Genomic DNA, 27,998 nt, shown 5'->3' on the forward strand with positions numbered 1-27,998 from the left:
AAGAAAAAGAGTGTCCAAACCCATCTCTGACAACCTGTGCTGGCAAAGCTGATTCCTTTTATTTCCATTTGCTAAACCAGACCCCTGTGTTCCAGTGCCCTGACTTGGTAGCACTCAGTCAAACCCTGGTGCCGAGGTTTAATGCTGCAGAGTAGGACATGCATTTTTATCAAGCACAGCTACTTGCTGCAAAATCTGAAATTCTAAGAGTTTGTAATAATAATCTCTCAAGGCATGGGGGGGGGGGGGGGGGGGGGGGGGGGTTGATGTCTTGGTGGGCCTTTGCCTTTTCTTCAGACAGATGTGGATATACATCCCAACATCTGTACTGTAGACCTTACACTAAATATTCTGAGAAGGTTTTGTGCAGCTCTGGAAACACCTCTGCCCTGTCTGCTCCTCCTCTCAGCTTTCTTTTTGATTTAATACCTATATTATCTCTGCTGGCTTATAATGGAAACATTTAGCACCATGCCAAAGGGAACAGCTGAGCCCTGAAGGTGAGATGTTGTCACATTCTTGTCCTGCATAGCAAGACATGTGCTGTAGCAGGAGGCCCTTGCTGTAACAGTCTCTGCACACATCAGCCGTTTGTGTGGCTGCTGTGTGAGTACCATCCCCTCTGCAACCTCCACCACCTGCCCTGTGGATGTTGCTAGGTGATCTCCAGCGTTGTTGCTCGCATCTCACTGTCATGTCTGAAGATGCTTGTAGCTCTGGGGTGGTTTTTTTCTCTTTCCTCTGGGGCTAGAGGGGAGCTGCTGATGCTGCAGAAGGGTCCCACATTCAGCTGACTCAGGAGAGGCAGATCCCCTGGTGCCGTGGGGCAGGTTTGGTATGTTGGGCAGGTAGCTGATGCATCTGTTTTGTTTGGACCTTGTGTTAGGTGTGCTTGTTACCAGTCAAGATCTGTCATTAACGGTGGTTTAATTACTTCTGTACTGTAAAAGGTCACTGAAGTTTGTCAGGGTTGTTTTTATTTCCTTCCCTTTTAGCAAGACCCATGGGCCTCATCTTCTGCTGGTTTGTACTTTCTGCTTCTGTGCATACCTGTGCAAAGTGCAAGTCAAAACTCTGAATAAAAGCCTCACTCAGCACTGGCATAAACAGCTGTGCAACTGTTTGTTTGGACGGGATCCACAGGAAAAAGCCCCACTTAAACACCTGAATTTTCCTGAGGTCAGGCTGGTGTTTCTAGAAGACTCATGTAAAGGCTGGTTAGTCCCCAGTAAATGTAAATACAGATTACAGCAGCTTCTGTAGCTTGTGACAGCACGTCTGGACTTGCAGCATTTCTTTTAGATCATAGAATCATAGGATGGTTTGAGTTGGAAGGGACCTTTAAAGGTCATCTTTGAACCATGTGTAGTGTTACTGGTGTGTACCACGCTCTCTGAACCCACCATGGAGAAGATATGGAGGAGATGAACATGTGGCTGGGACCTTTGAACCATCATCCTCTCTTCTCTGGGAAGCTGAATTAGCTTGGGCATTGTGTTGACTGGGAGCAGCATGGGTCTGGCTCTGAGCTAGAGTTGCTTTTGGGCTCAGTTTGTAAGAGTCTGTCACAGAGAAGTGATAATTGAGGCATTTTAAATACTGTTACCTGTAAGAGTAACTAACTAAAGTACACAGGGAATTGAGAATTAAATTCCCTTCAAAGGAAGAGAAAATAAACAAATGACTAAGCATGTGTTTTGATCATATGAAGAGATCCTTAATTTAAAGGAAGCTTTCGAGCAGCAGTGAAGCAGTTCACTCAAACACTCCTCAATAGTCTTTTATGTCAATTATCCTTCACTGTCCGTCCTCTTCAACTGCACAGGGCTGACTAACAGCACTTTTAACCAGCACAGAGACACAGAATGCATCAGCTTGGAAGGGACCCTCAAAGGTCATCCTGTCCAAAGCCCCTGAAGTCAGCAGGGACATCTCCAACTAGATCAGGCTGCCTAGGGCCGCATTGAGTCTGATCTTGAAAGTTTGCACGTCCCTGGACAACCTGTCCAAGTATTTCATCACTCTCATTGTGAAGAACTTCTTCCTTATGTCCAACCTAAATCTCCCCTGCTCCAGTTTCAAACCATTGGTCCTCATCCCGTCACTACAAGCCCTTCTAAACAGTCCCTCCCCAGCCTTACTGTAGGTCCCCTTCAGATACTGAAATGCTGTTCTAAGGTCTTCCCAGAGCCATCTCCCCTCCAAGCTGAACAGCCCCAACTCTTCCACCCTGTCTGCACGGTAGAGGTTGTCCAGCCCTCTGATCATTTTCATGGCCCTTGTCCAGACCTTCTCTATCAGGTATATGTCTCTCCTGTGCTGAGGACTCCAGAGCTGGATGCAGTACTCCAGATAAGTCTGACCAGAGCAGAGGGTCAGAATCACTTCTCTCCATCTGCTGCCCACGCTCCTTTTGATGCAGCCCAGGATGCCATTGGCCTTCCGGGCTGCACATGCCTATTGTTGGCTCATGTCCAGCTTCTCATCCACTTATGTCCCACAGGATTCTGGGCACTGGATTTGAACCCTGTGTAAGTGATGGATGGCCAAATACCTGCATTATTTTGCAGGAAGAGCAGTCGGTGTAGTTTTAGGCAGCCCATGTGACTGAAGTGGCCTACGCCAGCTGGGGATCACCCCAAATATTCACAGAAGCCTCACAACAAAAAGGTTTGGAGTAAATCTGGGTCAATGAAAGCTTTGTGGCTGCCATCACCTCTGTAACTGGGAAGGGTTTGAGGATCTTTAAGGTCTGTGGGAGGCTGAAGATTGCAAAGGTCTTAGCAATTTGTTTTTTCTTCCTGCACATATTCTTCAGTGAATTCTCTTTAATTAGGGAGTAATTGAGCAGTTCTTTGTTGAGTTATCATGCTACTTCATTAATCCAGCAGCAGTTTTACAGGAAAACAATGTGTCTGTTGGATGTTTGCAGTGTATCTCAACCTCCTAGACGTGGTTTGAGTGATGATCAGTTTAGTCAGGAGTCTGACATGCTCCTTTGTTATAGTTCTAATTGTTTTGGGGTTGTTGTTTTTTTCCTTTTAGAATGATTTGTAGTTAATTAGCAAGCTGCTTGCAACTCGTGGAGCTCATAGTAGCATCAACACTTGTTGTGGAAGGTTGTGCAAATAACGGGAGCTCTGCTTAATTAAAATGATGATTTGAGCCATCAGGAAAAATACTTGACATAGCCAAAATATTTACATTTGCCACTAAAATCAGAACAAAAATCTTCAGTTTGACTAATCATTTGACTCATCATTAGACTTCCAGTGTGAAATGCATGTTTAAAGAAGGGAATTAGGAATACAGAGAAGCAGCAGAGTTGGAGGATCCCTCTTTTCTACTGGGCTGAGGGTACAATGCTTACCCTGAATGCAGTTTGAAGCTCTCTGCTGCCTTAAAAGATTTGAATAGCTAATACCCAGCTCAAAGGTTAATTGCTAATTGCTGGTTATTTGCTATATTTGGTGTCCTTCATACTCTTTTTAAATGTTTTTTCTACTTGCCGAGCCCTGTATCAGGAGTACAAGTTAATTACTGCGTAGCTTTTTCGTGCATTTTAGCACCATTTTCACTTAACTCCCTGAGAATTCAGAACATTGTTTTGTAAGAATCACAGAATATTGGGGGCTGCAAGGGACCTCAAAAGATCATCCAGTCCAACCCCCCTGCCAGAGCAGGATCACCTATACCAGATCACACTGGAACGCATCCAGACAGGTCTTGAATATCTCCCTGGAGGGAGACTCCATGACTCCACAACCCCCCTGGGCAGCCTGGTCCTGTGTTCTGTCACCCTCACAGAGAAAAAAAAATTTCCTCCTGTTTCCATGGCACTTCCTATGTCTCAGCTGCCACCCATTGCCCCTTGTCCTGTCATTGGGCATCACTGAGCAGAGCCTGGCTCCATCCTCTTGGCACTCACCCTGCACATCTTTATCAACATGACTGAAGTCACATCGCAGTCTGCTTCTCTCCCAGCTGAAGAGCCCTAGCTCCCTCAGTCTCTCCTCATAAGGAAGATGTTCCACTCCTTTAATCATCTTTGCGGCTCTGTGCTGGACCCTTTCAAGCAGTTCCTTCAGGTCCGTCTCAAACAGAGGGGCCCAGAACTGGACACAATATTTGAGATGCAGCCTCACCAGGGCAGAGTAGAGGGGGAGGAGAACCTCTCTTGACCTACTAACTACAGCCCTTCTAATCTACCACAGAATGGCATTGGCCTTCTTTTATCATTCTGTTTGCACAAGTATAGCAATATCCAGCAGGTTTTCTCATACTGTAAGTCAGTGTAGATCCCTTGCTGTTGGTAAAACCAGACTGAGTAATGGAAGTTGAATACCTCTGGCTCATGCCTGCAGGAGTGAAAGAAACAAGGTGCTTCACACTGCTCTCCTAGATTTCCCTTTTAAATGCTGAACTTTTGCAATGCTTAGAAAAGATGCCTGTCAGATCGCTTGGCTGTGGAGGAGGTGGATTGCTTTTGGTTCAGGTTTATGAAAGTTGCAGTTTACTTATCTCTTGCTATTGCTTCTGTACTCCTTTTCTCCAGCTCTTGGGTACCGTTTTTCTTTAGCGAGCGGTGAAAAAGCCTCACAAAGAGTTTCATTACTGGCTGGAGTGGTTTAAAAAGCCTGCTGCTGCTTTAAGGAGCCAGATTTACATATTTCATGTTTAAAAGATTTACAATATGTCTCACATGGCTGTATAGAAAGATGGAGCTTTCATTATAGGTTTAATGTCACCACGATACAAGGATTAATACTTTCTCCTCCGCCTTGGTCGGTGCAGCCGGTCGCAGGCGCCTGGTGTGTTCCTGGCTGCCGAAGCTGAAGGGATGTTTTTATATTCAAGGAGATGCATTTTCTGAATAATTAAAGCAAGCTTCTACATCACTCTATGGAGAAATCCACTGACAGCAATCCTAGAAGGAAAATCAAGGGCTGGAACATCTTTCCAGGCTTCGGGTTATTTTCTGTCATTCTCTTGGGAAGGGGGCAGAGGACTGTTGACTTTAACCATGAAGGTTAAGCACCTTGTGTTGAAGTGGCAAAGCTGAGGAAGGCTCAAGGGGCCAAATTCTGCCCTCAGTAGCTGTGTAGCAGCCTCAACTTGGTTGCTGTTGCAGGCTGTTCCGTGCTCTAATCGGGAGGGATATTTCCCTGCATGGAAGTGTCCCCTCACCAGTGTGTGATGCAGAACATGAGCTAATGGAAGACGCAGCTCAAGTGCTGCATGGTAATTGGGCACTTGGGGATGTGCTGTGACATGCTGGGCACATGTTTTCTGCAAGGTCCCACCGTGGCACAGGTGGGAATTTCTAATGGTCCACTGAACATTTCCTCTGTGCTAAGATTTGGTTATTGCTCAGTTGCTTTCACGGAGCCATTGGTGTGGCTGGGAGCAGGATCTGCTTCAGAGCAACATCCTGGAATGCTGGAGGATGGGGAGTGTTAAACAAGGGGGCTGTGTCACGACCCAGTATCCCCAGCCAACCCTGGGTAGCAGTGGGGGTCATGCTAAGTTGGGTTTGTTAGATTGGACCAGAGCAGAGGGGAAGTAGAGAGAAAGAGGAGAAGGAAAAAATAGAGAGTTAAGAAGTTAGAGGAAAAGAAAGGTACCACCACCCTTGATTCTTGCAAAGACTTATGGGCATAGTCCAAGTTCTTGGTGGTGGGTGTACATTCCAGCAGGGTCTTCTGTGGTAGATAAAACAGGTGGGCCCTGGAAGATGTGGTCCTTTTTATACCCTTTTGGCAGAGGGAGGTGTCTCTCCAAGTCATAGAGAGAGGTGTGCACAGAAGGGTGCCATTGGCCTGTCAGTGGTGCCCTTGGTCGAGGGAATTCCCACCTCTGCAGAAATTCTCTCTTTTCATTGTCAAGCCATCTGCCCAGATGCTACTGACCAAAGCTGGGCTTTCCAGGAGCTGTAAACCCTTCTGGTTCCATACTGAGAATATTTTCAAGGTCTGTGGAGTTCATTGAATAAATGGACACAGGGTTTTTTCCACACTTTCCCTACCTGGAGCTGGGGGAAACATGCTGTTGGCTCCAAGAAGGTGGAGGACTGGGTCTGGTTTAGTCATGAGGTCTGTGGTGATGGCTTGGACTTGATGATCTTTGAGGTCTCTTCCAACCTTGGTGATTCTGTAATTCTTAGGTTGTGCACAAAGGCTTTGTCTTCATTTAGCCTTTGCCATTTGCCAGTTTCTTTATTTCTTCATGTCTGTGATGAGATGAGGGGTGAAAAGAGTCCTTTCTAGGCTCTGAGCTATTTGAACTTCTTTGGTTTAAGATGGCATGGGCTGACTGGATGGTAACTTGCACAAAGCTTCTCAGTCATCTGAGATTTAATTTTTTGATAACTTACTGTTATGTTTGTTTCTTAAGGAATCAAATCTCCAACACTGCAATAAATATTATCTGAAATTTAGGATTCTGAGGACACTGAAGTGAGAATTTGTGGTGCATATCTCTATCCCTCTACATATTTATGTGTGTGTGGGCAGAGCACACCCACATATATTTACACACAGACAAACTGTGGCTTTAAATATGACTTGAATAGGCTTATGTAAGTAATCTTAAATACTGCTTTGGAAAGAAAATATTAATCTTAAATACATTTACATTGGTGGTAATCATTCTCATAGTTAAAAGGAAGCTATTTTACTCCCCAAACTTTTTAGAGCTTTGTCTGTCCAAAACTGATTGTATGTTGGGATATCCACCACCTGCCCCTGCCCCCCCTGAGGATAAGTTCTTTCTTTCAGCAAGCCACTGAAAAATTGCATTCTATAAGCAGAATCAGAGCTCAATGGGTATGCCTGGGAAAACAAATAGTTATGATGCAAGTGGTAATATTGCCTTATACACTGGAAGATGAGATCACAGAATGGCAGGGGTTGGAAGGGACCTCCAGAGACCATCCGGTCCAACCCCCCTCCTTGCCAAAGCAGGGTCAGTCCCAGAGGCTTAGCACAAATAAAGTGTGCTTGCCCCACATCCCAGCAGCACTCAGGCTCACTGCTTCTGGCTGTGTGATTTCCTATCTGTGCTAACTGCAAGATGAAAAGAGTTTTCATTTCAGTACTGAAGTCAATAATTATGGAGGTTATCATTTTCATGCTCAGAAATTCATGTCATTTCCATAAATCATTCATTTCATTTCATAAATCATGCTTTACAGCTGCAGAATGGAAACTTATTGCTGGACATTGATGAAAATCTTGTTTCAGTCACTCAGGTAAGGTTGTGACACTAAAAATGTTTTAAGGAAATATAGATGAAATCAACTGTAGGAATCGTGCAATTTGAAACTGTTCCGTTTGGGATTAACTTCCCTGGAACGTAGCTAATATCAGGCATGAATAATTAAAAAAAGCAGAATGGGTGAAATCACAAAAAATAAAAGATGACTATTTGGTGTCTAGGATCTCATATGCTGCAAATGGATGAAACTATATCTATGTCAGAGAAGATTCCTTCATTTGTTTAAGCTTAGAATTTGGGTCGCAGGGAAAAGCTAGATCCAGAATCCTGATCTGAACTGTTTGGGACTTTAAAATCCCACTTCCAAGTGTTGCTTGGAAGAAAAAACCAAGCAAAACATATGTACCGTTGCACCTTTTTACACTGAGGGTGGTGAAACACTGGCCTAGGTTGCCCAGGGAGTTGGTAGATGCCCCATCCATGGAAACCAAATTAAAAAGGTCAGTTTGGACAGAGCTCCAAGCAACTTTGCTCACTGCAGAAGGGTTAGATGAGGTGACCTTTAAAGGTCCCTTCTAGCACAAAGTATTCTATGACTGGGAAATAAATGAAGAAGTTGTGTTGCCACATAATTTTACATTCTCTGATGTGGGTCTGTAGCTCCTGTTGCTATTCTTTAAGAAATACTTCCCCTGTGAAAATATTCCCTTTTTGCTGGGGGATCTTGTGAATGAGTGCTTATTACAACAGTGAAGGCAGCTTCCCTATCACTCTCCACAGCTGCCTCTTTAGAAATCCATCTACAGAGTTTTTCTTAAGAGCTCTAACAGAATTATATCTGTGAAGAGTTTCCAAAGATCCATCACCTTGAAGCACTCTGAAAAGTGTTGTTGTTATTATTCTTCCCCTTTTACAGGCGTAGTGAGGCACAGAGCTCTCAGTCACCCCCTTTCAAGTCCACACCATATAATCCCGAGTTCAAAAGTCAATTGTCAATACTGATATAAAATGTATAATATTTTAACCACACAAAAAAATGTATAACTTTCCAGACAGTTCTATGTAATCATGTGTGTCCTGCCCTTTCACATCCCTTCTGGCTTGCTCTCCTGTTTCTTCACCTGGGATGGAAGTGCTGCGGCAGCCTTTGCTCATGGCCTCCTCGAAAGGACACAGGTTATTGCATAACAAACCGGAGAAAGGAGTGGAAAAACCCACCAGTGATGCAGGAAAAGAGCACATTTAGGGGTGGTGCTGAACAAGTGGTTTGGAGAGATGAGAAGAAAGTGGCTCTTTTAGTGATTTGGAGTCACCTGGCATCCCTTGAGTCAGTAGCGCCTACAGGAGGGGCTTGAAGGGATTTCCAGCCGAGTGCTGCTGTTGCCATTCCTCCAGCTTTTCTGGGCATTTTAACAACACTTACCTGCTGTGTTTGCACACACTGCAGAAGTGACTTTTTGGCTTTTTTTGTTTTCTCTGGCTTTGCTTTGTTTTGTTTATGTATTGGTTTGTTTTTGCAGAAGCTACTTCTAGCAATGTTTTGGTCATGTCCGCCAGAGCTGGTGTGCTCTGAAGAAAACATGAATTTTCCTCTGTCTTCCTTTTTCCATTTCCATTCAGATACTCAGAGGGATATATAAGCCCATCAGAAGAAAATATATTGTCCCAGCACTAAAGCAATGTGATCTCTTTAATATAAGACATGACATGATGAAATGTGAAATAATTCACCCCTAGGTAGATCATTAGACATAAAGCTGAGAATACTCCAAGCTGCTAGACAAATTCCAGGTCTAAGTGATTGTAGCATTGCTTTTGTATGTGGGAACAGAGATTGGGTTGCAAAAGTATTTAACCCTTTAAAACAATTATATTTGGGATATACTGCTTAAAGGATCATTTATAATAGAAGGTTCAGGGCAGGTAAAAAACTTAGAAGGATCTTGCTCCTCTGGTAGGTCATGAAGATGGACCAGCCAGCACGGTTCATGTCCAGAGTGCTAAGTGTCTGCCTTTGCAGATCAAGACTCAACTGAATTTCAAACCTATACCTGTGATACAAAGCTGCAAGGTTTACCTGCCTAAGCTGGGGAGGAGGTTCAATGAACTGAAGTAAAATGTGCATTAAATCTCATTCATAAAGAGAATTGTGGCTTCCCACAGGTGTGGATGTGATTAGGTACAATGCAAGGAAGAGGGAAAGCCAGTAAGCAGGAGCAAGGTGGTGGAGAAGGAGTAGTTCCTGAGTTTCCATCAAAGCTTTCCAGAATAATCACCTTGATAAGGGTGGTTGATGGGCTTTAGGTTTCCTGCAGAGCTGTATGGGATTATAGAATCATGCATTGTTTCTGTGATTGGAAGGGAACATTAAAGGCCACCTAGTCCACACTCCCTGCAGTGAGCAGGGACATCTGCAACTAGATGAGGTTGTTTTGAACTCCATCCAGGTTAACCTGGAATGTTTTCAGGGATGAGGCTTCTACCACGTCTCTGGGCAGTGTTTCACCACCTTCAGTATAAGAAATCTCTTCCTTACATACAGTCTAAATCTACCCTCTTTGAGTTTAGAAGTAAATCATGCCTTACTGAGTTGCAGCTGGACTCCATCTGAACTGGTTTACAGATGCAGATGTGTGGAACAGAGAAATTTATTACAGGACATGTGAAGGAGCTTGCTTTGTGCAGTCACTCAAGGTGCTCCTCATTATGAAAGTACTTTTTCTCTTCTGGCCCAGCTGAATGAGACCAGTGTAGGTGACCTATTTTGAGATCAAATTGAAGGACACCCTGACAAAACATTTCTAGCATGAGTTAAAGGCAGAGGTGCAAGCTTACAATAACCCAGTTGTGCAGCCTCCTTCGAGTTCACTTATCCAGGTCACACCTGTCCCATGGGCAAAGAAAAATCAGGCAGCACTTTAAAAGCTCTTCTCTACTGCATCCTCCTGTCACTTCCATAGTCTGCTGTTGTGTTTTAAGACCTTCAAATGAGGGTTTAGAAAAGGAACTAGGGAAAAGAGCTAGCCAGAACCACGCTTGGTGGTCATTGATGGTGTTAAGGACAGACCAGTAATGAATCCAGTCCAATTCTGGATAGTTTTTTCATGCTTTATTCCTTCTTTTTTTTTCTGTCTTATGATGACAAAATCCCTATGGAATCATTTTTATAGGGTCATGTGCTGGTTGGCTGGGTCCATCTGCAATATCAGAATCCATAGCTTAAACCCACAAGCTTCCTCCATAAGGGACTTGCCATTTGAAGCCTACCTGGCTTTTGGGAAATTGCTAACTGTTACTAGTTAGAAAGTTAGCTCAGTTTCTTCTCCTCAGATGATAAATGGAAATGTGTTGGTTTTGTTTTGTTTCCTCTTTACAGGCTGTTACCCAACTAGAGCTTTTTGGGGACATGTCCACTCCTCCTGATGTAACCTCTCCCCCAGTGAGTACCCAGGGGATCTGAGCTGTGTGTTTTGCTACATGCTGTTTGCTGCACATTTACAATTCAGGTCACCAGCCATGCCACGTGGGATGAATTTCAAAGTAGTTTTTACGTTGCAAGAAAATAAAAGTGAAGCAAATTGAATGTGGAGTCAGTGAAAAAAAACAAACAAACACCAACATCTTCAATTGTTATTTTTCTGATACAGGGCTAGGTGTCAGCTAAGATATAACCTGAGCTGCAGATCTCCTTCCCTGGTGCTTATCAGAGGTGCATGCTTCACTGCACTCTGTCTCTCCACTGCACTGCAGGAGGATCCAGTTACAGCCTAATATATCATGTCTCTGGTTCCACCTGATCCTTATCTTGCTCAGTTGGATTTGGGTTCTGCCTTAACGTAGCCCTGTGGTGCTGGTCCTGTTGGTTAACTGGAAGTTACATTTATTCACTTTTCCATAAATTCTGCAGATACTTCATTTGCCTTTACTGTTTCTTGCATTAGTGCCCTGCTCACTGCCTCTCTTGGTTGTCACCTAACATCTAGAATCACAACTCTGTGTGTTGTGGAGAAAGAAATGAGGTTAATGTATTGGATGGGATGAATTGCAGGCAAATTTTCTTTTTATTCTTTTCCTCTGATCTAAAGTCTCTCATTTTCTTTGGTGTGTTTTTTTTTTCCCTCCTATCCTCCAGGAAATTCTAATAATCTTCTTTCTCTTGGTTGTTTTTTTCCCCCCTCTCTACATTTTCCCATTCTTTTTCCTTTTTCTTTCTTCCCTCCAAACCTGTATTTTTAGATGATGTAACAGCAAACTGTGTGCTGCAGAAGCTGTAACCAGTATGTCACCATTGTGTTTTATTCTTGTCTTCTTGCAGACTCCTGCTACTCCAGGTGATGCCTTTATCCCATCTTCATCCCAGTCACTTCCTGCTAGTACAGACATGTTTGGTTCTGTACCTTTCAGCACTGCTGCCGTACCCTCAGGTAAGGAATCTGCTGGCTCAAATTCAGTGATCGGTTCTCAGCTCTGGTTTGCATTTCAGTACTCAGAGCATTAATTTAGTGCCGTGGAAGTCAGGAAGGATTTTGAGGACAGTGCTTCTGGGCAAGACAAAAACTGTCTTCAGCAAACAGCAGTGACATTATTTGGAGTTTAACCACGGGTTTTCAAACAAAAGCCAAAAGAGTTACTGGGAGTTCAACCATAGCTCAGCCATCAGGATAACCTTCTAGGTACAGTAGCAGGAGGGGAAAAAAGTGTTTCATTTAGCTTTGGGGTTTATCTTTTTACAATAGCAGTGAATACCCTGAGCTGTCTCCAGTAAGTAGAGGATGAGATTGTGTTTCAGAGGTATTCCACTTAGTCAGATCCTGAGATTTCCTTGAGACTTTTTTTTGTATCCTTCAAAATTCAAAAGCTGCATAGTGCTGTGCACAGACACACACAGCACATGGGTTTGACTGCTGACCTCTCCCTGGGAACCTTGGGGCACTGCGAGAGCCAAACTCTCACCTCCACTTGGAGGGGGTGTGGGGGGGAAAGAAGTGCCTTGAATCATTCAACTATGATTTTGTGATTGGTTAACTCCATCTGCTATGAAGACAGGCTGAAGGAACATGACACACACACACCTCAGAGCTGCCTTCCAGTACCTGAAGAGATCCTACAGGAAAGCTGGAGAGGGACTTTTTAAAAGGGTGTCTAGCAGTAGGGCAATGGGGAAAGGTTTGAAGCTGAGGGAGAGCAGGGTTAGACTGGATCTTAGGAACAAGTCACAGTATCACAGTATCACCAAGGTTGGAAGAGACCTCAAAGATCATCGAGTCCAACCTGTCACCACAGACCTCATGACTAAACCATGGCACCAAGTGCCACGTCCAATCCCCTCTTGAACACCTCCAAGGATGGTGACTCCACCACCTCTCTGGGCAGCCCATTCCAATGGTGAATGACTCTCTCTGTGAAGAACTTTCTTCTCACCTCGAGCCTAAACTTCCCCTGGTGCAGCTTGAGACTGTGTCCTCTTGTTCTGGTGCTGGTTGTTAGAGAGAAGAGACCAACCCCTTCCTGGCTACAACCACCCTTCAGGTAGTTGTAGAGAGCAATTAGGTCTCCCCTGAGCCTCTTCCTCTCTAGGCTAAACAGTCCCAGTTCCCTCAGCCTCTCCTTCATCACAAGGGTGGTGAGACTCTGGAATAGGCTGCCTGGGGAGGTTGTGGATGCCTCCTCCCTGGGTGTGTTGAAGGCCAGCTGGATGAGGCCTTGAGCAGCTGAGTGCAGTTGAGAGGTGTCCCTTGCCTATGGCATTGAGGTTAGAGTAGATGATCTGTAAGGTCCTTTCCAACCTAAGCCAGTCTGTCATTCTGTCATCATCTCTGATGGGCTGTGTTGCAGCATCATCTTAGCCACTGCACCTCAGAAAGGTTACACAGATGGTGAAGTGTTTTGAGGGTAATGTCAGACGAAAACGCTCACTGCTGGAGTGAGGTTGCAGTGTGGGCAAGATAAAAGGACATCTGGAAAATCCATTGTAGCCATCTATTGAAATAGATAAATACCTGAGTTACTGTTCCTTTCATCACTCACTGATAGAGCCTTTCAAAGTTCAGTTTCTGGTTTTTATTTTATTTTATTTTGGACTATTCCCATTGCAGTTTTGAAACCACCTCTACATTTAGCATTACAAACCAACCTAGAAATAAAGTGAAGAGTATAATATCCAGGAGGACTCAGAAAAACACTCAGGATAGGAAGAAGAGTTTAAAAGCTAGGAGAATATTGAAAGTAAAAGAGAGGTTGCATGTTGCTCTAGGATCACTAATGTAGCCTTGCCTGTTCCTGAGCTATTGTGTAGCTTTTCCTGCATGCTCTTGACAGTAGTGTTAAAATCTTTGATCTCTTTTTGTTTGTTTGTTTGTTTTCCTCTCACTTTCTTTATTCTTTGAAGGTTATGTTGCCATGGGAGCTGTTCTGCCCTCATTCTGGGGGCAGCAACCACTTGTTCAACAGCAGCTGGCCATGGGTGCTCAGCCTCCAGTCGCTCAGGTGATGCAGGGAGGACAGCCGATCACGTGGGGCCAACCTGGTATTTTTCCTCCTACTCAGCAACCGTGGCCATCTGTAGCTGGTCAGTTCCAACCAACTGCCTTCATGCCAACACAAACTGTTTTGCCTTTACAAGCAGCCATGTTTCAAGGTACCATTGCTCCTATAGCTACCGTTCCACCCACAAGTGATTCCAACAGATCGAGTCCACAGACAGACAGGCCCAGACAGAAAATGGGAAAAGAAATGTTTAAAGATTTCCAGATGGCTCAGCCTCCACCAGTGCCATCAAGAAAACCAGATCAGCCTTCCCTCAGTTGTACCTCAGAGGCCTTCTCAAGTTACTTTAACAAAGTTGGGATGGCACAGGAAGCAGATGATTGTGATGACTTTGACATCTCTCAGTTAAATTTGACTCCTGTGACTTCCACAACACCATCTACAAACTCACGTGAGTATTCACATGCTTTCAGCCACACCTTTGCTCAGGCCTGGTGGCTCCTCAGAGCATTGCTTTCTTTTTTGGTCACTAAAAGTTTATTGCAATATAGATATGGACTGAGAACCTTCATGCATGGTCTAGCTAATTAAATGTGTTCCAGTCATAACCAAAAGCAGGAGAGAGGAATTTCAGAGACCAGTAGCTGCACTCCAAGATTTCATTTCTGAAGAAGACTCTAATACATGTTCTGTGCTAGGGATGTGCAAGCTGGTTAGAAAATGCCCATGGCATTCAGCCTTTCAGATGGTTTCACTTCTGTCCCATTCAAGCCTTACTTTGCAGAAATTAGGGGCTGGGTATTTACTTTAATAGCTTGATGTACTGGGACATGTGAGGGAATTCATTGAAGAGCTGTGAAATAAACTTAGGGAGTTTGTAGCGTGGAGGTGGGGGATTTGGCAGATTGCTGAGAAGAGGAATTCAGGAGACACAGATTTAGCAGGGGCCATCTGGAGACCTTCTGTTTCTCTTACCTTTCATGGGGCAAAGTGTCTCATGCATTTCTTAATGCAACGTAGTGGCATCTCCCTGGTTCCTAAAGACAGATGCAGCAAGAATTAATCCAGAAGCTGCTGAATGCAATCCAGTATAGGGAACTGAAAATGACTGCTGGGTTCAAATTCACCTCTTTATAAACAGCTCCTCATCAGGAAATCATTTCCAAGGATGATAAAAGGTCTAAAACATGAGCAACTTTTGTGCTGCCCTGCCTTTCTTGACAAATTAACAGATCTGGATTCTGTTGCTGTTACCTTCATCTTTGTTTAGCTCCAACCCCTGCTCCCAGACAGAGTTCTCCATCAAAATCATCAGCATCTCATACCAGTGATCCTGCTGCAGATGACCTCTTTGAAGAGGGGTTTGAAAGCCCAAGCAAAAGTGAGGAGCAAGAGGCTGTGAGTAGCAACCAAGTTTCTAAATACCAATTAGCTCTTTTTTGTTTGTTTTTGTGTTTTGGGTTTTTTTTCCTAGAAAAGACAGAAGTTACTTAAATGCTGTTTGGTAGCAGCAGAAATAACTCTTCTGATAGGACTGGGTGGCATTTAAAGGGGAGCTGCAGGTAGAATTCACTTCCTACTTTGGTTTTGATAGCTAAAAGCATTACATTTCTGTTGATATGCACTAATACTGCATACAGAGAACCAAACTCTGGAGTTCAGATGTAAGGTTCTCTGTGTTAGTTGTACCCAGTGTCCTTTAGAGCATAGCAGCATTCTCTTACTGATGGTGAGGAGAGGTAAAACAACAGACATGCTGAGGCTGCAGAGAGAGATGTGAGAGTTTGTGTGCTAAAAGATGATGGCTGATGTTGGCTTACACATTCTTGCATCCCAGTTGCTTGCCTAGTTACATTCCTCAATGTTCTGGCCCTCAGTATGTGATTTCTTTGCCTTTGACTCAGTAGACCAAAGCAAGAAATGTTATCCAAGCACTGACTTTAAGTCACAAGGTGTCTTAGGCAGATAAGAGCCCAAGTGAGCCAAAGGCAAGAGGGTGTCTGCACCAAATAGAGGAGCCAAAGGTACAAAGCAATGCAAGCTTGGCCTCTTTCTGATTCACATAGTTTCACTGGCTTTCAAGGCCCTTTGCAATTCTGGTTTGCCCGACCCAGTACCTTCTGAAGCCTGTGGCAGCTCCTGCACGGGCTCCAGCAGGTCCTGGTGAGGTCCTTTCCTGCTTGCATCAGCCACAGGAAAGCATTTTGGCTTTTTGAGAAGGTATCAGCGGTGAGGCCTCACTTCCTGGTTTTCATGAGATAGGATGTACTTGTTATGCCCACAGCATGAAAATAACCTCCTGTTGACTTTTCACTTTCTTATGGTTGAGAAAAAAAGGTTTTATGTTCTTGTATTCTAGCCTGATGGGTCTCAGGCCTCATCCAACAGTGATCCATTTGGTGAGCCAACTGGTGATACTATAAGTCCACAGGTCGGTAGCTAGATAGCGCAGGTTGGGGTAGGTATCTGTCCTTTTTTTCTCTACACCTTGAGGTGCTCACGCTTCCACCAGCTCCCCCCATTGCTTTCATGGATGCATGGTTTCTTTTTTCCTTTCCATCTCTTCCGTTTCCCCTCTCCATTCTCCACAGCGTGCTCCTCGTGCTCGGTGGTTTGCATGGCTTTTGCCATTCACTAAGTGTCGCAGCTTGTGCAAATCTGTGTGTTCCAGCTGCCTGCATGCTTGAAAGAAATGTGGACTTACTGCACTTTGTGTTCAAGTTCTAAGGGGAAATAGGGAAACTGAGCCACTGCTAACAACCTATTAGGTAGGACATGATTTGTTTGGGTGTTTTTTTTTTATCAGATCCACTCTGGCCTTTAGTCAGATATGACATATTAAATGGACTAAGACATCTTACCCACAGACATAACAAACATTAACTGAAATTATGTAGTGGTACATGAACACCTCTACCCTAAATCAATGTGATAATCAGTAGAAGCAGCACATTCATCATCTATCTGCATGTTAAAAAAAAACCCCAACACTGAAATGGGTTTGTGTGTTTTTATCTCCGACTGCAAATTACAAACATCTGAAAATTATGATCATTCCTATTACCATTGGCATACTGCTGTTGTAAAAGTTAATTCATCAAGTGTAAGTCATTTCAATCCCAACAGTTGGGAAAGATGTTGCAGAACACATCGGAAAATGTGACTGCCAATGAATATTCTGTGATATGGTTCAACATAGTGTCTATGTGTCACCAAAAAAGATAGAGTTTTCTGAGTGCTGAGCATTGTTGTTCCATCCAGATCCTCCCTAGTGTTACTCTTTGAAGGATATGTTTCATTATCTTCTCCCTGTCTGCCATTCTTGCTTTGAATCATCCAAATACGTGATCCGATCTGCCTTCTGTGCTTCAGCACAAACCTTCTGGAGCAAATCCATGACACTGGTAGGACCCTTCTGATTTTTGAACAGAACTTGCATTGTGTCCACCAGTGACTCACCCACTCTTCACTAGGAGCCAATTTACTTTGTGCATTAAATATGGTTAAAAAGCCTTAAAGCAACTTAACTTTGGATCCTAGAATGGCCTGGGTTGGAAGGGACCTTAGAGATCATCTACTCCAAACTCCCTGCCATCGGCAGGGACACCTCTCAACTACACTCAGCTGCTCAAGGCCTCATCCAGCCTGGCCTTCAACACCCGCAGGCATCCACAACCTCTCTGGGCAGCCTGTTCCACTCTTGTGATGAATGACTTCTTCCTAAGATCCAGTCTAACCCTGCTCTCCTTCAGCTTCAAATCATTCCCCCTTGTCCGGTCTCCAGACTCTCTTATGAAAAGTCCACATCCAGCCTTCCTGTAGGATCCCTTCAGGTATTGGAAGGGTCCCCCCTGGAGTCTTCTGTTCTCCAGGCTGAACAACCCCATTTCCCTCAGCCTATCCTCACAGCAGAGGTTTTCCAGCCCTTGGAACATCATTGTGGCCCTTTGATCCACTTGGAAGTAGTAAGATTATCTCGTAATAATACATGGTGCTGTGAGAAGGCATCTCCCCCTTCACCAACATAATGCTCAGTTCTTGGGGGCTGAAGCAAAATTGGTGTTTTGTGTCTTCTTGACTCTCAAAATGACAGTGTTAAGGACAAAGCTGAGATGAGCTGCTCTAGCAAAATAATATGCTGGTTATTGTACTCCTGTGAGAACTTGGATGGTGCTGCATGGTAACTTGGCTTTGCCTGTGCATTACCTTGGGCAGGACTGACATAGCCAGCTGTCCCACCTTCAGACCATCTCAACAGTTCTTTCCACACTCAGGAAAGAGGTTTTGACCGTCACCTGAACCCCACACCCTGCAAACCCTTTTATGTTTGTTTATTGTGGTCTATCCTAGTCATAGAATCATAGAATCAAGCAGGTTGGAAAAGACCTCAGAGATAATCAAATCCAACCTATTACCTAACACCTCCTGACAACTAAACCATGGCTCCAAGTGTCACATTCAATCCTTTTCTGAACACCTCCAGGGACGGTGACTCCACCACCTCCCTGGGCAGCACATTCCAATGGTCAATTACTCTTACTGTGAAGAACTTTCTCCTCGCCTCAAGTCTAAACTTCCCCTGGCACAGCTTGAGTCGTTTGAGTCAGGGACATGCTGAAATTCATCATGAGGAGAACAATGATAAAATCTCTTTCTAATTTTCTGGCTATCACAAAACTAGATTAACATAATTTGTAAACTAGCATCACACACTTTTACCTGTTAGGAGCTCTGGATATAACTTAAACTAGCAGTTTAAGTCTGTTAATGAAGATTGTTGTGTAAGGAAGTCATCTGGGGGACACCTTTGTTCTGCTTCTATATAATGCTTAGTAAAATATATTGTTCTCCCTGCCAAGGGTCTCTGGGAGCTACAAGAATGGTGCATTACCAGTGGTCCCTTGTTGGTTTTTTTCTATATATTATTTTTAATCCTTGTTGGGTCTTGCATAAAATATCTATCATTCTCAGAACTAGATTCTGGGAAACGTTAAATAAAGTTACTGATGATGGCATTGTAGTAATTCCTAAAAGCTGTAGGCAGGAACAAGAAGCTGAACAAAAAGAAAGCCTCCATCCCGTGAAGTTAAACTAATTTCATTGTGCCTCTGTGCTGTGCCATTCAGCAGCAGTCCATAGGAAATCCACTTGCTGAAAGCAGCCCATCTAGTGCTGAAGCCTGGTATCATCAGAGCAAGGCAAAGTCTAATCTCCGTGGAAAATTATCAGTTCAGGACTTACTCCTGTGCTGTGTATTGAGCTCCACGTTCAGAGAGAAACTCAGTGGGGAGAAACTTGTAGTACAAAAGAATCGCAGTCTGGATAAAAGCCACTTCTGTGTCTGAGACAGGAGATTTCTTCACTCTTTAGAACATGGTTCTTCACACCAAGAACAGCTCCAATGAAAGGACCTCTCTGGAGCAGGGCAGAGCATTGTGTTCAGAAAATTCAAATAGGTCTGTTCACAGCATCTCTGTGAAGTCAGCTATGGCAATCCAATATCTTTACTTCATAGAATGGCTTAGTTTGGATGGGACCTCACAGATCATCTACTCCCACCTCCCTCCCATGGGCAGGGACACCTCTCAACTACACTCAGCTGCTCAAGGCCACCTCCAGCCTGGCCTTTAACACCCCCAGGGAGGAGGCATCCATGACCTCCCAGGGCAGCCTATTCCAGAGACTCACCACCCTTGTAATGAAGAACTTCTTAAGATCCAGTCTAACCCTGCTCTCCCTTAGCTTCAAACCATTCCCCCTTGTCCTGTCTTCAGAAACCCTTATGAAAAGTACCTCTCCAACCTTCCTGTAGGATCCTTTCAAGTATTAGAAAGCAGCTCTAAGGTCCCCTCGAGTCTTCTCCATGCTAAACAACCCCAGTTCCCTCAGCCAATCCTCACAGCAGAAGTGCTTCAGTCCTTGGCTCATCTTTGTGGCCTAAATACTGCGATCAAACGTCACAAATGTGGTCTGACTCCTTATGGACCACACAGACTGGTTCTCAAAGAGAAATTAGCAACAGAGTGAAAACTCTGAAAGAGAAACAGGGAATATTTGATACCCACAGCTATTGCAGTATGAGTCATTTTGAGTGCTGGAACAAGTGCAGCTCTGTTGATATGCTGCCCAGTGCAAGACTTGTGCTGGCAGTCGTTCGTGAGAGATTCTGAGGAAGCCTTCAAAACATTTGTGGCTAGAGCATATATTCCTGAAGGAGTCATTTAGTTGTTCTGTGAAATGTGTGCAGACAATTACAAGCCCTCAAAATATGTCACACCCTTCATGATGCTATCAGCACTGTCAGGAGAGCAACAGTTCATTAGAATATTTGTCTATCAGCTTTTGGTGGTACTTTGGTGGCCCACTGCCATCATCCATCTTTGAGCAAGTGCCATTCTCAGTGATAGATGTGCCTAATAATCTTAACTCCAGGATGGACTACTGTAACTCTTTATTTGGGCCCTTAGTAGGAAGTTGAAAGAAAACAGCAACTTCTGGACAAAGCATTGGCACTTCTGGGAGCTTAGTGAGCCACAGGAGGACAAATTAAGCTGATTCTGCATCCTTCTCTTTCTTCTAGCTCCTTTCTGTTGCATGGGTTCAAAATATCAAAGGCTGTATTTACAGCACCTATTACTATCGTTCATCCAGCTCAGTAAGAGCTGAATAGAGTCCAAAGAAGAATTCATGTTTGTAGATGGCCTATTCTTACCGCGGGCTCTAGAGCTATCATTCTCAAACTAAAGACGCAGCCCCAAGCAGGACTGTGAACCTGAGAGAGAAGTGATGTTGTGTGTTTGGAAAGGGATTGCAGTTTGGGAAGTACTGCTTCATACCAGACAAATCCTGAAATTGTCCTCCTGAGCCCTAGGCTCCTTTGTTCATCATCAGATTCCCCAGGGAACCTGGAGGGATAAGACCAGAGAAATTCAGGCTGCTCTGTGAGCAAGCATCCTACAGATTTGCCTTCATCTCCACTGCTACAATCCCCTTCAAGCTAACCCTTTTAATGCAGCTGACTCATGGATGGGTTTCTTACATCTTCCAAAGTCTCCAAGCCAGGTACCCTTCCATTTCTCCATCTTCATCCTCTCTTTAAACAAAGAGGCAACACAGTGTGTAACGTGACCAGAGCCGTGTACTTGCCAATTGGCAATGCAGCAATTCAATTAGGAGATGAGCTCTCTCTCCTGGCTTTCCCTGTAATGAGGTCATTCCAGAGTTCCTTGCTTTCTGCACAACAACTGGTTTTAAAAAGGCACTTGTGCTAATTTAGTACCTTTGAGACTTCTGGTTCAAACTGGCCATCAGGTTCAAAAGTTGTGAAGGAGAGTTGGCAGGCAGATAGAAAGTAGAATTGTGTGGCTACTGGTTTGTTAGGAAAGGGACCCAGAAATAATAGACGTGTTTCTTGGCTGCAGCTTGTGCTTGCAAGATGGAGCAGGGTTTATCTTTCTGAGTAGTTCTTGTTGCTTTTTTATTTTATGGATGTTTAGCATCCATCTTGATACTAAAATGAAAGAGCCTTTTAAAGTGCTACTAATTAAACTGGATAGAATCATAGTATCATTAAATTGTGTCATTTGGAAAAGACCTCTAAGATTGTCAAGTCTGACTGTCAACCCAGCACTGCCATGACCACTAAACCATGTCCCCAGTGCTGTGTCCACATGTGTTTTGAACACCTCCAGGGACAGTGACTCCACCACCTCCCTGGGCAGCCTGTTCCAATCCCTGACCACTCTTGCAGGGAAGAAATTTTTCCTAATTTCCAGCCTAAATCTCCTGTGTTGCAACCTGAGGCCATTTTTTATCACTTGATACTGGGGAAACCAACAGCCACCTTGCTACTTACCTGCTTTCAGGTAATTTTAGAGAGCAATAAGGTCTCCCTTCAGCACCCTTTTCTCCAGGCTGAACAATCCCAGTTCCTTCAGCTGCTCCTCACCAGACTTGTTCTCCAGACCCTTCACCAGCTTTATTGCCCTTCTCTGGTCACACTCCAGCTCCTCAATATACTTCTTGCAGTGAGGGGCCCAAAACTGCAGCCAGTATTTGAGGTGTGGCCTCAGCAGTGCCAAATATGGGGGCATGCTCACTTCCCTGCTCCTACTGGCCACAGTATTCCTGTTACAAGCCAGGATGCTGTTGGCCACCTGGGCACACACTGTCGGATGTTCAGAGCACCAGCACCCTCAGGTCCTTTTTTGCTGAACAGCTTTCCAGGAAATATTCCTAGGCAGGTTTATAGCGAGAATAGAGGCACTCTTCAGTCATGATCCCAAACTAGAGGCTAGCTGTAATAAAAAGAACCCAAGCTAAGCCACTAGCTGTTAGTGGGCCAGTAGGAATTAGCTGTCTTATCACCAAAGCTATTTAATGTGGATTCCACTTGCCAAGTTGACTGTGTGCTGTTTTACTGAGTCAGCATGCCAGAAACCAGAGAAGCTGCCTTGCACTCCCATTCCCTTCACTTGCATTCCCAGCACAAGACTCTCATTTTGGCTGGCACTCCAGCACACTTATTTCATGAAACTCTTCTCATCTGAGCCTGCCCTTGCTGATCAGTCAGCCAGGAGTAAAAACAGTGCTGAGAACCTCTTGTAAAGGGCAAAGAAATCTCTGCAGGCCTCACCTCTTACCATGCAGGGCATCTCGCCTGGAGCTTTGCACATAGCAGGGTGCCTTGCACTGATGAAAGGACTTAAAGAGCAAAAATACTTTCACAGCATCACAGAATGTCAGGGGCTGGAAGGGACCTGGAAAGATCATCCAGTCCAACCCCCCTGCCAGAGCAGGATCACCTACCTATACCACATCACATAGGAATGCATCCAGGTGGGTCTTTAATACCTCCAGAGAGGGAGACTCCACAAACCCCCCTGGGCAGCCTGTTCCAGTGTTCTGTCACACTCACAGGGAAAAAAGTCTTCCTTGTATTTCCATTGAACTTCCTCTGCCTCAGCTTCCACCATTGTCCCTTGTGCTGTCATTGGGCATCACCCAGCAGAGCCTGGCTCCATCCTCTTGGCACTCACCCTGCACATCTTTATCAACATGAATGAGGTCACCCCTCAGGCTCCTCCTCTCCAAGCTAAAGAGCCTCAGTCTCTCCTCATAAAGAAGATGTTCCACTCCTTTAATCATCTTTGTGGCTCTGTGCCAGACTCTCTCTAGTAGCTCCCTGTCCCTCTAGAACTGAGGGGCCCAGAACTGGACACAATATTCCAGATGCAGCCTCACCAGGGCAGTTTCTCCTTAGTTGAGCCTCTCGCAACGTTTTGTGTGTGAGCTCACTGACACCACCCCAAGAAAAGGCTGAATCTTTCAAGAGATGTTCTCCAGTGATGAGTTCTGCTGGGGAGCAGATGTTAATATCTTTAAATTGGATGCAAATTTACTTCCAGTATTTACATAATGTTATTCAAACCCATTAGCAGCCTTGTTACCTCACACAGTTGTGTGCTGTAACAGAAATACTTACTGTTTGCTACGGTCTTGTTTGTTGTGCAAAATGTTCCTAGAAATGGGAAGAATAAGCTGATTCGAAGCATGAAGTATCTCTGGAATATGTAAATGTGGCATACATAGGGAAAATTTTTCTCTTTGGCAGTTTTTGCAGTTCCGAGAGACTTCCTAACTCAACATTTGCACAACATACTTGTAGCTTCCTGAATATTCAGATCTCTGACTTCAAGCATGAATATTTAGCCATTTCTGATCCCTTACTGCAACTTGTCACTTGGGTCAGACACCTGACCTGTGAATTCTTACCCCCATTCCTGAAATATCTCTTTCACCAAAGGCTGCTGTTCAGCATGAAGAGCCCCATTAGTAGGTGAGACTATAGCTGAACACTCCTTTGATAGCAGCTTCCAAACATAAAGGAAAACATTTATTTTTCAAACATCTGTCAGGAACTGCATCTCCCCCAAGTTGATAGAAGCCTTCAAATAGGATTTAGCAGCACAGAAAAACAAAGGCGCCACCAGTTGTCATCTTGGCTGCTCCCTGTTGGTGAAAACGCATCTGGAAAGGAAAACACTGAAAGATGTAAGCCATTTATGAGCTAGAAGCTTTGTATGGCTATTTTATTTGGTCCTCTCTGTTGTTTTTTTTTTTTCTGACTAAGACCCATTCTTAAATTTCCTTCCCTCTGGATCTATTCCTAATGCAGTGGTAGAAGTAGAGAGCAGAAAACACTGATGAGGTCATTCTGATGCTGTGAGAAGGGTTAGGCTCACCTGCCCTTTAATGACATTCCCTGGGGCATTTGCATGGAGCAAGTGAAAAAAGGGGGATTTGTTTCTGCTTCCAAGATGCTCCAAAATAAGGCTTGTGCAAGCCACTCTGCCTGTGAGAGACACACTCTGTCAAGTCAACAGCACCTGACTCTCCTTTTGCTTCTTTTCTGTCCTTTTCTGCTCTGTTTTGCTCTCTTGAGTGTCATTATCAATACTTTACAGACCCCATTTGCATCGAGCAAGATGCAGTGCTTGAATTATCTCAAAATGATAGGAGAAAACAAATCTCAGTGACTGACAAAAAAACCCAAACCAAAACAAAACCCACAAAAACTCTGGATGAGAAGATTGCAGGCAAATTACTGCAATTAATTTCTCCTTTAGGCATCTGAAGGCGGGGGTGGGGGGTGGAATCAACTAAAGGGAAGACATAAGAACACACTTTTCATTCACAATTCTCTGGTCTACTGGAAGAAAAAATTATTCAGATCAGTGGGAAATGCAGGCCTCTGCCACTTGAAGTTTATCTCAGCGAAATGTTGGGTGTGAATGGAAGAGATTTCTAATTAAAAGGCTGCTTCATGCGCTGTTGAAAGTGCTGATGACCGATGATGAACTCCTCCTCCTCCTCCTCTTTCAAGGGTGTCAAGTTCAGTGACACCTTAGGACACCTGTTACTTAAGTGCATCTGCATATCTCACAGATCTTTGAGGACAGCTCTAACAAGCAGGCTTGACATTTTGAACAGCTCTTTTTTTTCCTCCAAGGCATTTGAAAAACTGATGTCTTTTGTTCCGAAGGGATGCTCTCCCTCCCTCCCCTTTTCTTCTCCTCCTTCCTTTTGCTTCCCTTTGCAATCACCTCAGGTTCAGCAAATGCCTGAAGAATGACCTGGTGTGTGTCACGTTCCCACATTAATTAGCGCAGATTTTCTCTGAAGTAGCTGTGATAGATCATTCTGCCAGCTTCATGTCTGCAGTACATGAAAACTGGCATAGGTAGACTTAACACAGAGTGTGTGAAATGCAGTTATTTACTCTCAGTCATTTCTTCTGATTACCTTTGGTTTTTCAAGGTCACAAAATATATTTGCTTCTTACTGGAGATAATTTCAGCAGCATTTATTTAATCATCCCCAAAGGCTTTCTCTCATCCTCTCATATGCTCATAGTGTACTCAGGGCTTCACACAAGTAGAAGATGGGGAAGCAAAGCCTCTGCAAGCTCCAGAAATGTAGTCAGTTCAAGGAACAAGAGACTACTTTTCTTGGCTTGGGGAGAAGCAGGTGGTATTTTGGATTTGTTGTGTCGCTCCTCATTCAACATGAGACACACAGTGAAGCAGGACAGGGCAGTGGGATGGGGCACAGCCTGGAGCAGTGCCCAGGCACCCTGAACACGGCCTAAATGTAGCCCTACACATCCACCTCTCAGCGGGTTTTTCTCATCAGCAGCATCATTTCTATAAGCAGTGCTTAAAAGCCTGTGCCATCCCCTGTGAGCCTTTGCAGTGCTCTGCAGTGCCCAGTGATTTCTTTCTTTATTTTGCTCAAAGTCAGCTTCTGCTGATGCTGCTGTTACCAGAGTTGATTCAAACTTGCTTAAATTCAACGTCATGGCATGGTATTTGAATATTTATCAAGCTGTGGAGAGTTAATGCAGTATGGCATTAATTAGCCTTTCTGCCTGTCTGGTTCTTTTTTTAGATGTCATTCTTAGTTTAATAAATTAGTTTCTGGAAATGAAGTAGAATGGATTCCAGGGTCCACGGGTGGTTTGCTTCCCACTGCAGCCAAGATGAACATAGTATTAAAAAAGCACAGGGTGTCAGCTCTGAAGAGCTGAAGAATGTAGTAGCTTTGAGCAGCTTTTTTCCCCTCTCAACACCCAGGAAATTCCCAAGGAAGCTCTGTTAGCAGACTGACATGCTTTCTTCTGAGCTTTAACGACTCTGCTAATGGTGATACAGACTCCTCATCAAACTGCAGAGCTGGCTTTCCTCATTCTTCAGAGGCAACTCATGTTGGTCTTTTAAATCCCATCACAGCTTCACTAGCTCAGCTTTCAGTGGTGGTTTCGATCTGCAAGTGAATTTTCTCCATGAGATGCGTAAAACTCGCAGCTGAGTACTGCTGGTGTGCTGCTGGGGAGGGCTGGGTCTCAGCCTGCTACAGGGAGCAGCGTTTTACACCAGCTACATTTGTGGCCTGCGACCTTCCAAGCATTTGGTCATACAGAGATCATTTCATTGCTTCATGTGTCTGTGCCCAGCAATACCTCCTGAGGATCAGTGCACAGCCAATACTGGAAGGGGCAATTGATAGCAAGGACTCATTTCCTGAAACAATGATGTCACCTTTGCTGAAGTAATGATGCCACATTTCCTTCACAACTCTGCTGGGGGTGCCAAGATTTACTCAAGGCAGAACAGAAACCAAACACTTCCTTTGGGTTTTGACTCAGGAGGTATTGCTGTTCTCAAGCAGATGTTATCAAAATGTTGTAAAACCTGTGTCTGGAGACATCTTGCCTTATTTTTCTGTTTGTTATCCCCAGGAAGCAGAACCTCTCTACGCCCAGATCAACAGACCTAAGAAATAGCATTGTTACAGGCTTGTGGTGCTCCAAGACTCAAACGAAACCCAACAACCTGGCAGGCCTTTGGCTTCCATGCTTTGTTCTGATTGATTTTGTCTGACAAGGAGACCTGATTGCCCTCCTGGGACTGGCTCTACGAGCATTACTGACATTTTCTTTTTGGCAACCAATGGCAGATTCCTGTGGCAGCACAAAATGAAAGCTCTCCCTGCTTTTACCAGCCCCATCCCTACAAGTCATGGGTATCCAGACTAGGAAACTGTAACTCCGCGGTCTTCTTTCAAACGTTCATCATCTTCCATGTGCCACATCTAAATAAGGAGCATCTGAAGTTTAGTGAGCATTGGACATCCTTTTTCTTTAGAGCAAAGAGCAGAGTCTGTCTGTAGCAGTGGCATCATCATTCAACAGCCTTTTTTTGGGGCACGCGTCAGCACTTTTTATGTCACGGCGACATTTGTATCATCATTTACATCAGGCTGATCCTGCCTTTTCTTTCCCTCCCTCCCCTCCTGCAGACATATTTAAACAACAACAACAAAAATACTGTGAGTGTCCTTTTTTTTTTTCTTCTTCTTCTCTTTTTTTTTTTTTTCCCCATTTCTTGACTCTGTAGTTTTGGGTGAGTGACAAATATGACAGCGAAACTCCTCCCGCGGAAGCGGTTCCTGACTTGAAACCACAAAATCAAAAGGCCGTCCTTCATCCACCCTGACTGAGAAACAAACACACAAACGTTGCCAAATGGACCTTTAATCGTGAGGAAGAAATGCTGCTTTCTGTTTGAATACTTGTGGTGTGGGTAGAGGAAGGACATGGAGTCCCCACTGAGTAAAGACAAAAAGAATAAGAGTCAGTATTTCCTAGGAAACTCTAAACATAAAGTGCAGAAAAAAAAAAAAGGAATATTTTTATTTCTTCAGTCTCTTGCTGCTGTAATGCTATGCAGACAAGTGTTTTCTTCTCTGTGTGCCATTTTTGATGAAAAAAAAAAAAAAAGAACGAAAACAGACAAAAAAAAAAAAAGCAAAACGCAAATAATTTGCCAAATAATACTGGTCTGCTCCTGGTTTAGGAATTTGGATGAAGAGGACTTTGCAAACGGGACAAGGATGACGCGTGGGCTTCGGAATAAACGGACTGATTCCGCGATCAAATTGTTCATCTTTATCACTTTTTGTACATCAGAAACAAGCAAACAAACAACAAAATCAAATGGGATTTTTATTTTATAACTTGAAAAGGAAAAAAAAAAATAACTCTTAACTGTTAAACTCTTTAAATGTTTAAGGGGGAAAATGGCTTTAAGGAGTTTGAATGAAAATTGCCAGGTTTGGTTGGTTTTTTTTTGGTTGGTTTGGTTTGGTTTTGGGTTGTTGTCTTTTGGTTTTTTTGTAAATATAAATGTTATGAGAATTCTTTTCCTGATGCCATTACACAGTAGAGAAGGTAGCAA

At 44.0% G+C, this 27,998-nt stretch overlaps 1 protein-coding gene across 11 annotated transcripts in view; it reads left to right on the top strand.

Moving 5' to 3' along the window:
• Positions 1-27,109, top strand: part of DAB1 (DAB adaptor protein 1) — a 285,116-nt gene extending 258,007 nt beyond the window's left edge. For 7 of the 11 annotated variants that reach the window (XM_054165128.1, XM_054165127.1, XM_054165126.1 and 4 more), the window contains 7 exons: positions 7,193-7,249; positions 10,592-10,654; positions 11,531-11,639; positions 13,604-14,152; positions 14,972-15,099; positions 16,061-16,159; positions 26,501-27,109. In XM_054165128.1, the coding sequence (XP_054021103.1) occupies positions 7,193-7,249; positions 10,592-10,654; positions 11,531-11,639; positions 13,604-14,152; positions 14,972-15,099; positions 16,061-16,144 (990 nt within the window). In that variant the 3' untranslated portion in view covers positions 16,145-16,159; positions 26,501-27,109. The remainder of the gene's footprint in view (positions 1-7,192; positions 7,250-10,591; positions 10,655-11,530; positions 11,640-13,603; positions 14,153-14,971; positions 15,100-16,060; positions 16,160-26,500) is intronic. The other 4 variants (XM_009902179.2, XM_054165131.1, XM_054165133.1 and 1 more) reach the window with 2 other exon arrangements.
• Positions 27,110-27,998: the final 889 nt, after the last annotated feature.

Source organism: Dryobates pubescens, chromosome 11, assembly GCF_014839835.1.
Source record: "Dryobates pubescens isolate bDryPub1 chromosome 11, bDryPub1.pri, whole genome shotgun sequence".
Lineage (NCBI taxonomy): Eukaryota > Metazoa > Chordata > Aves > Piciformes > Picidae > Dryobates > Dryobates pubescens.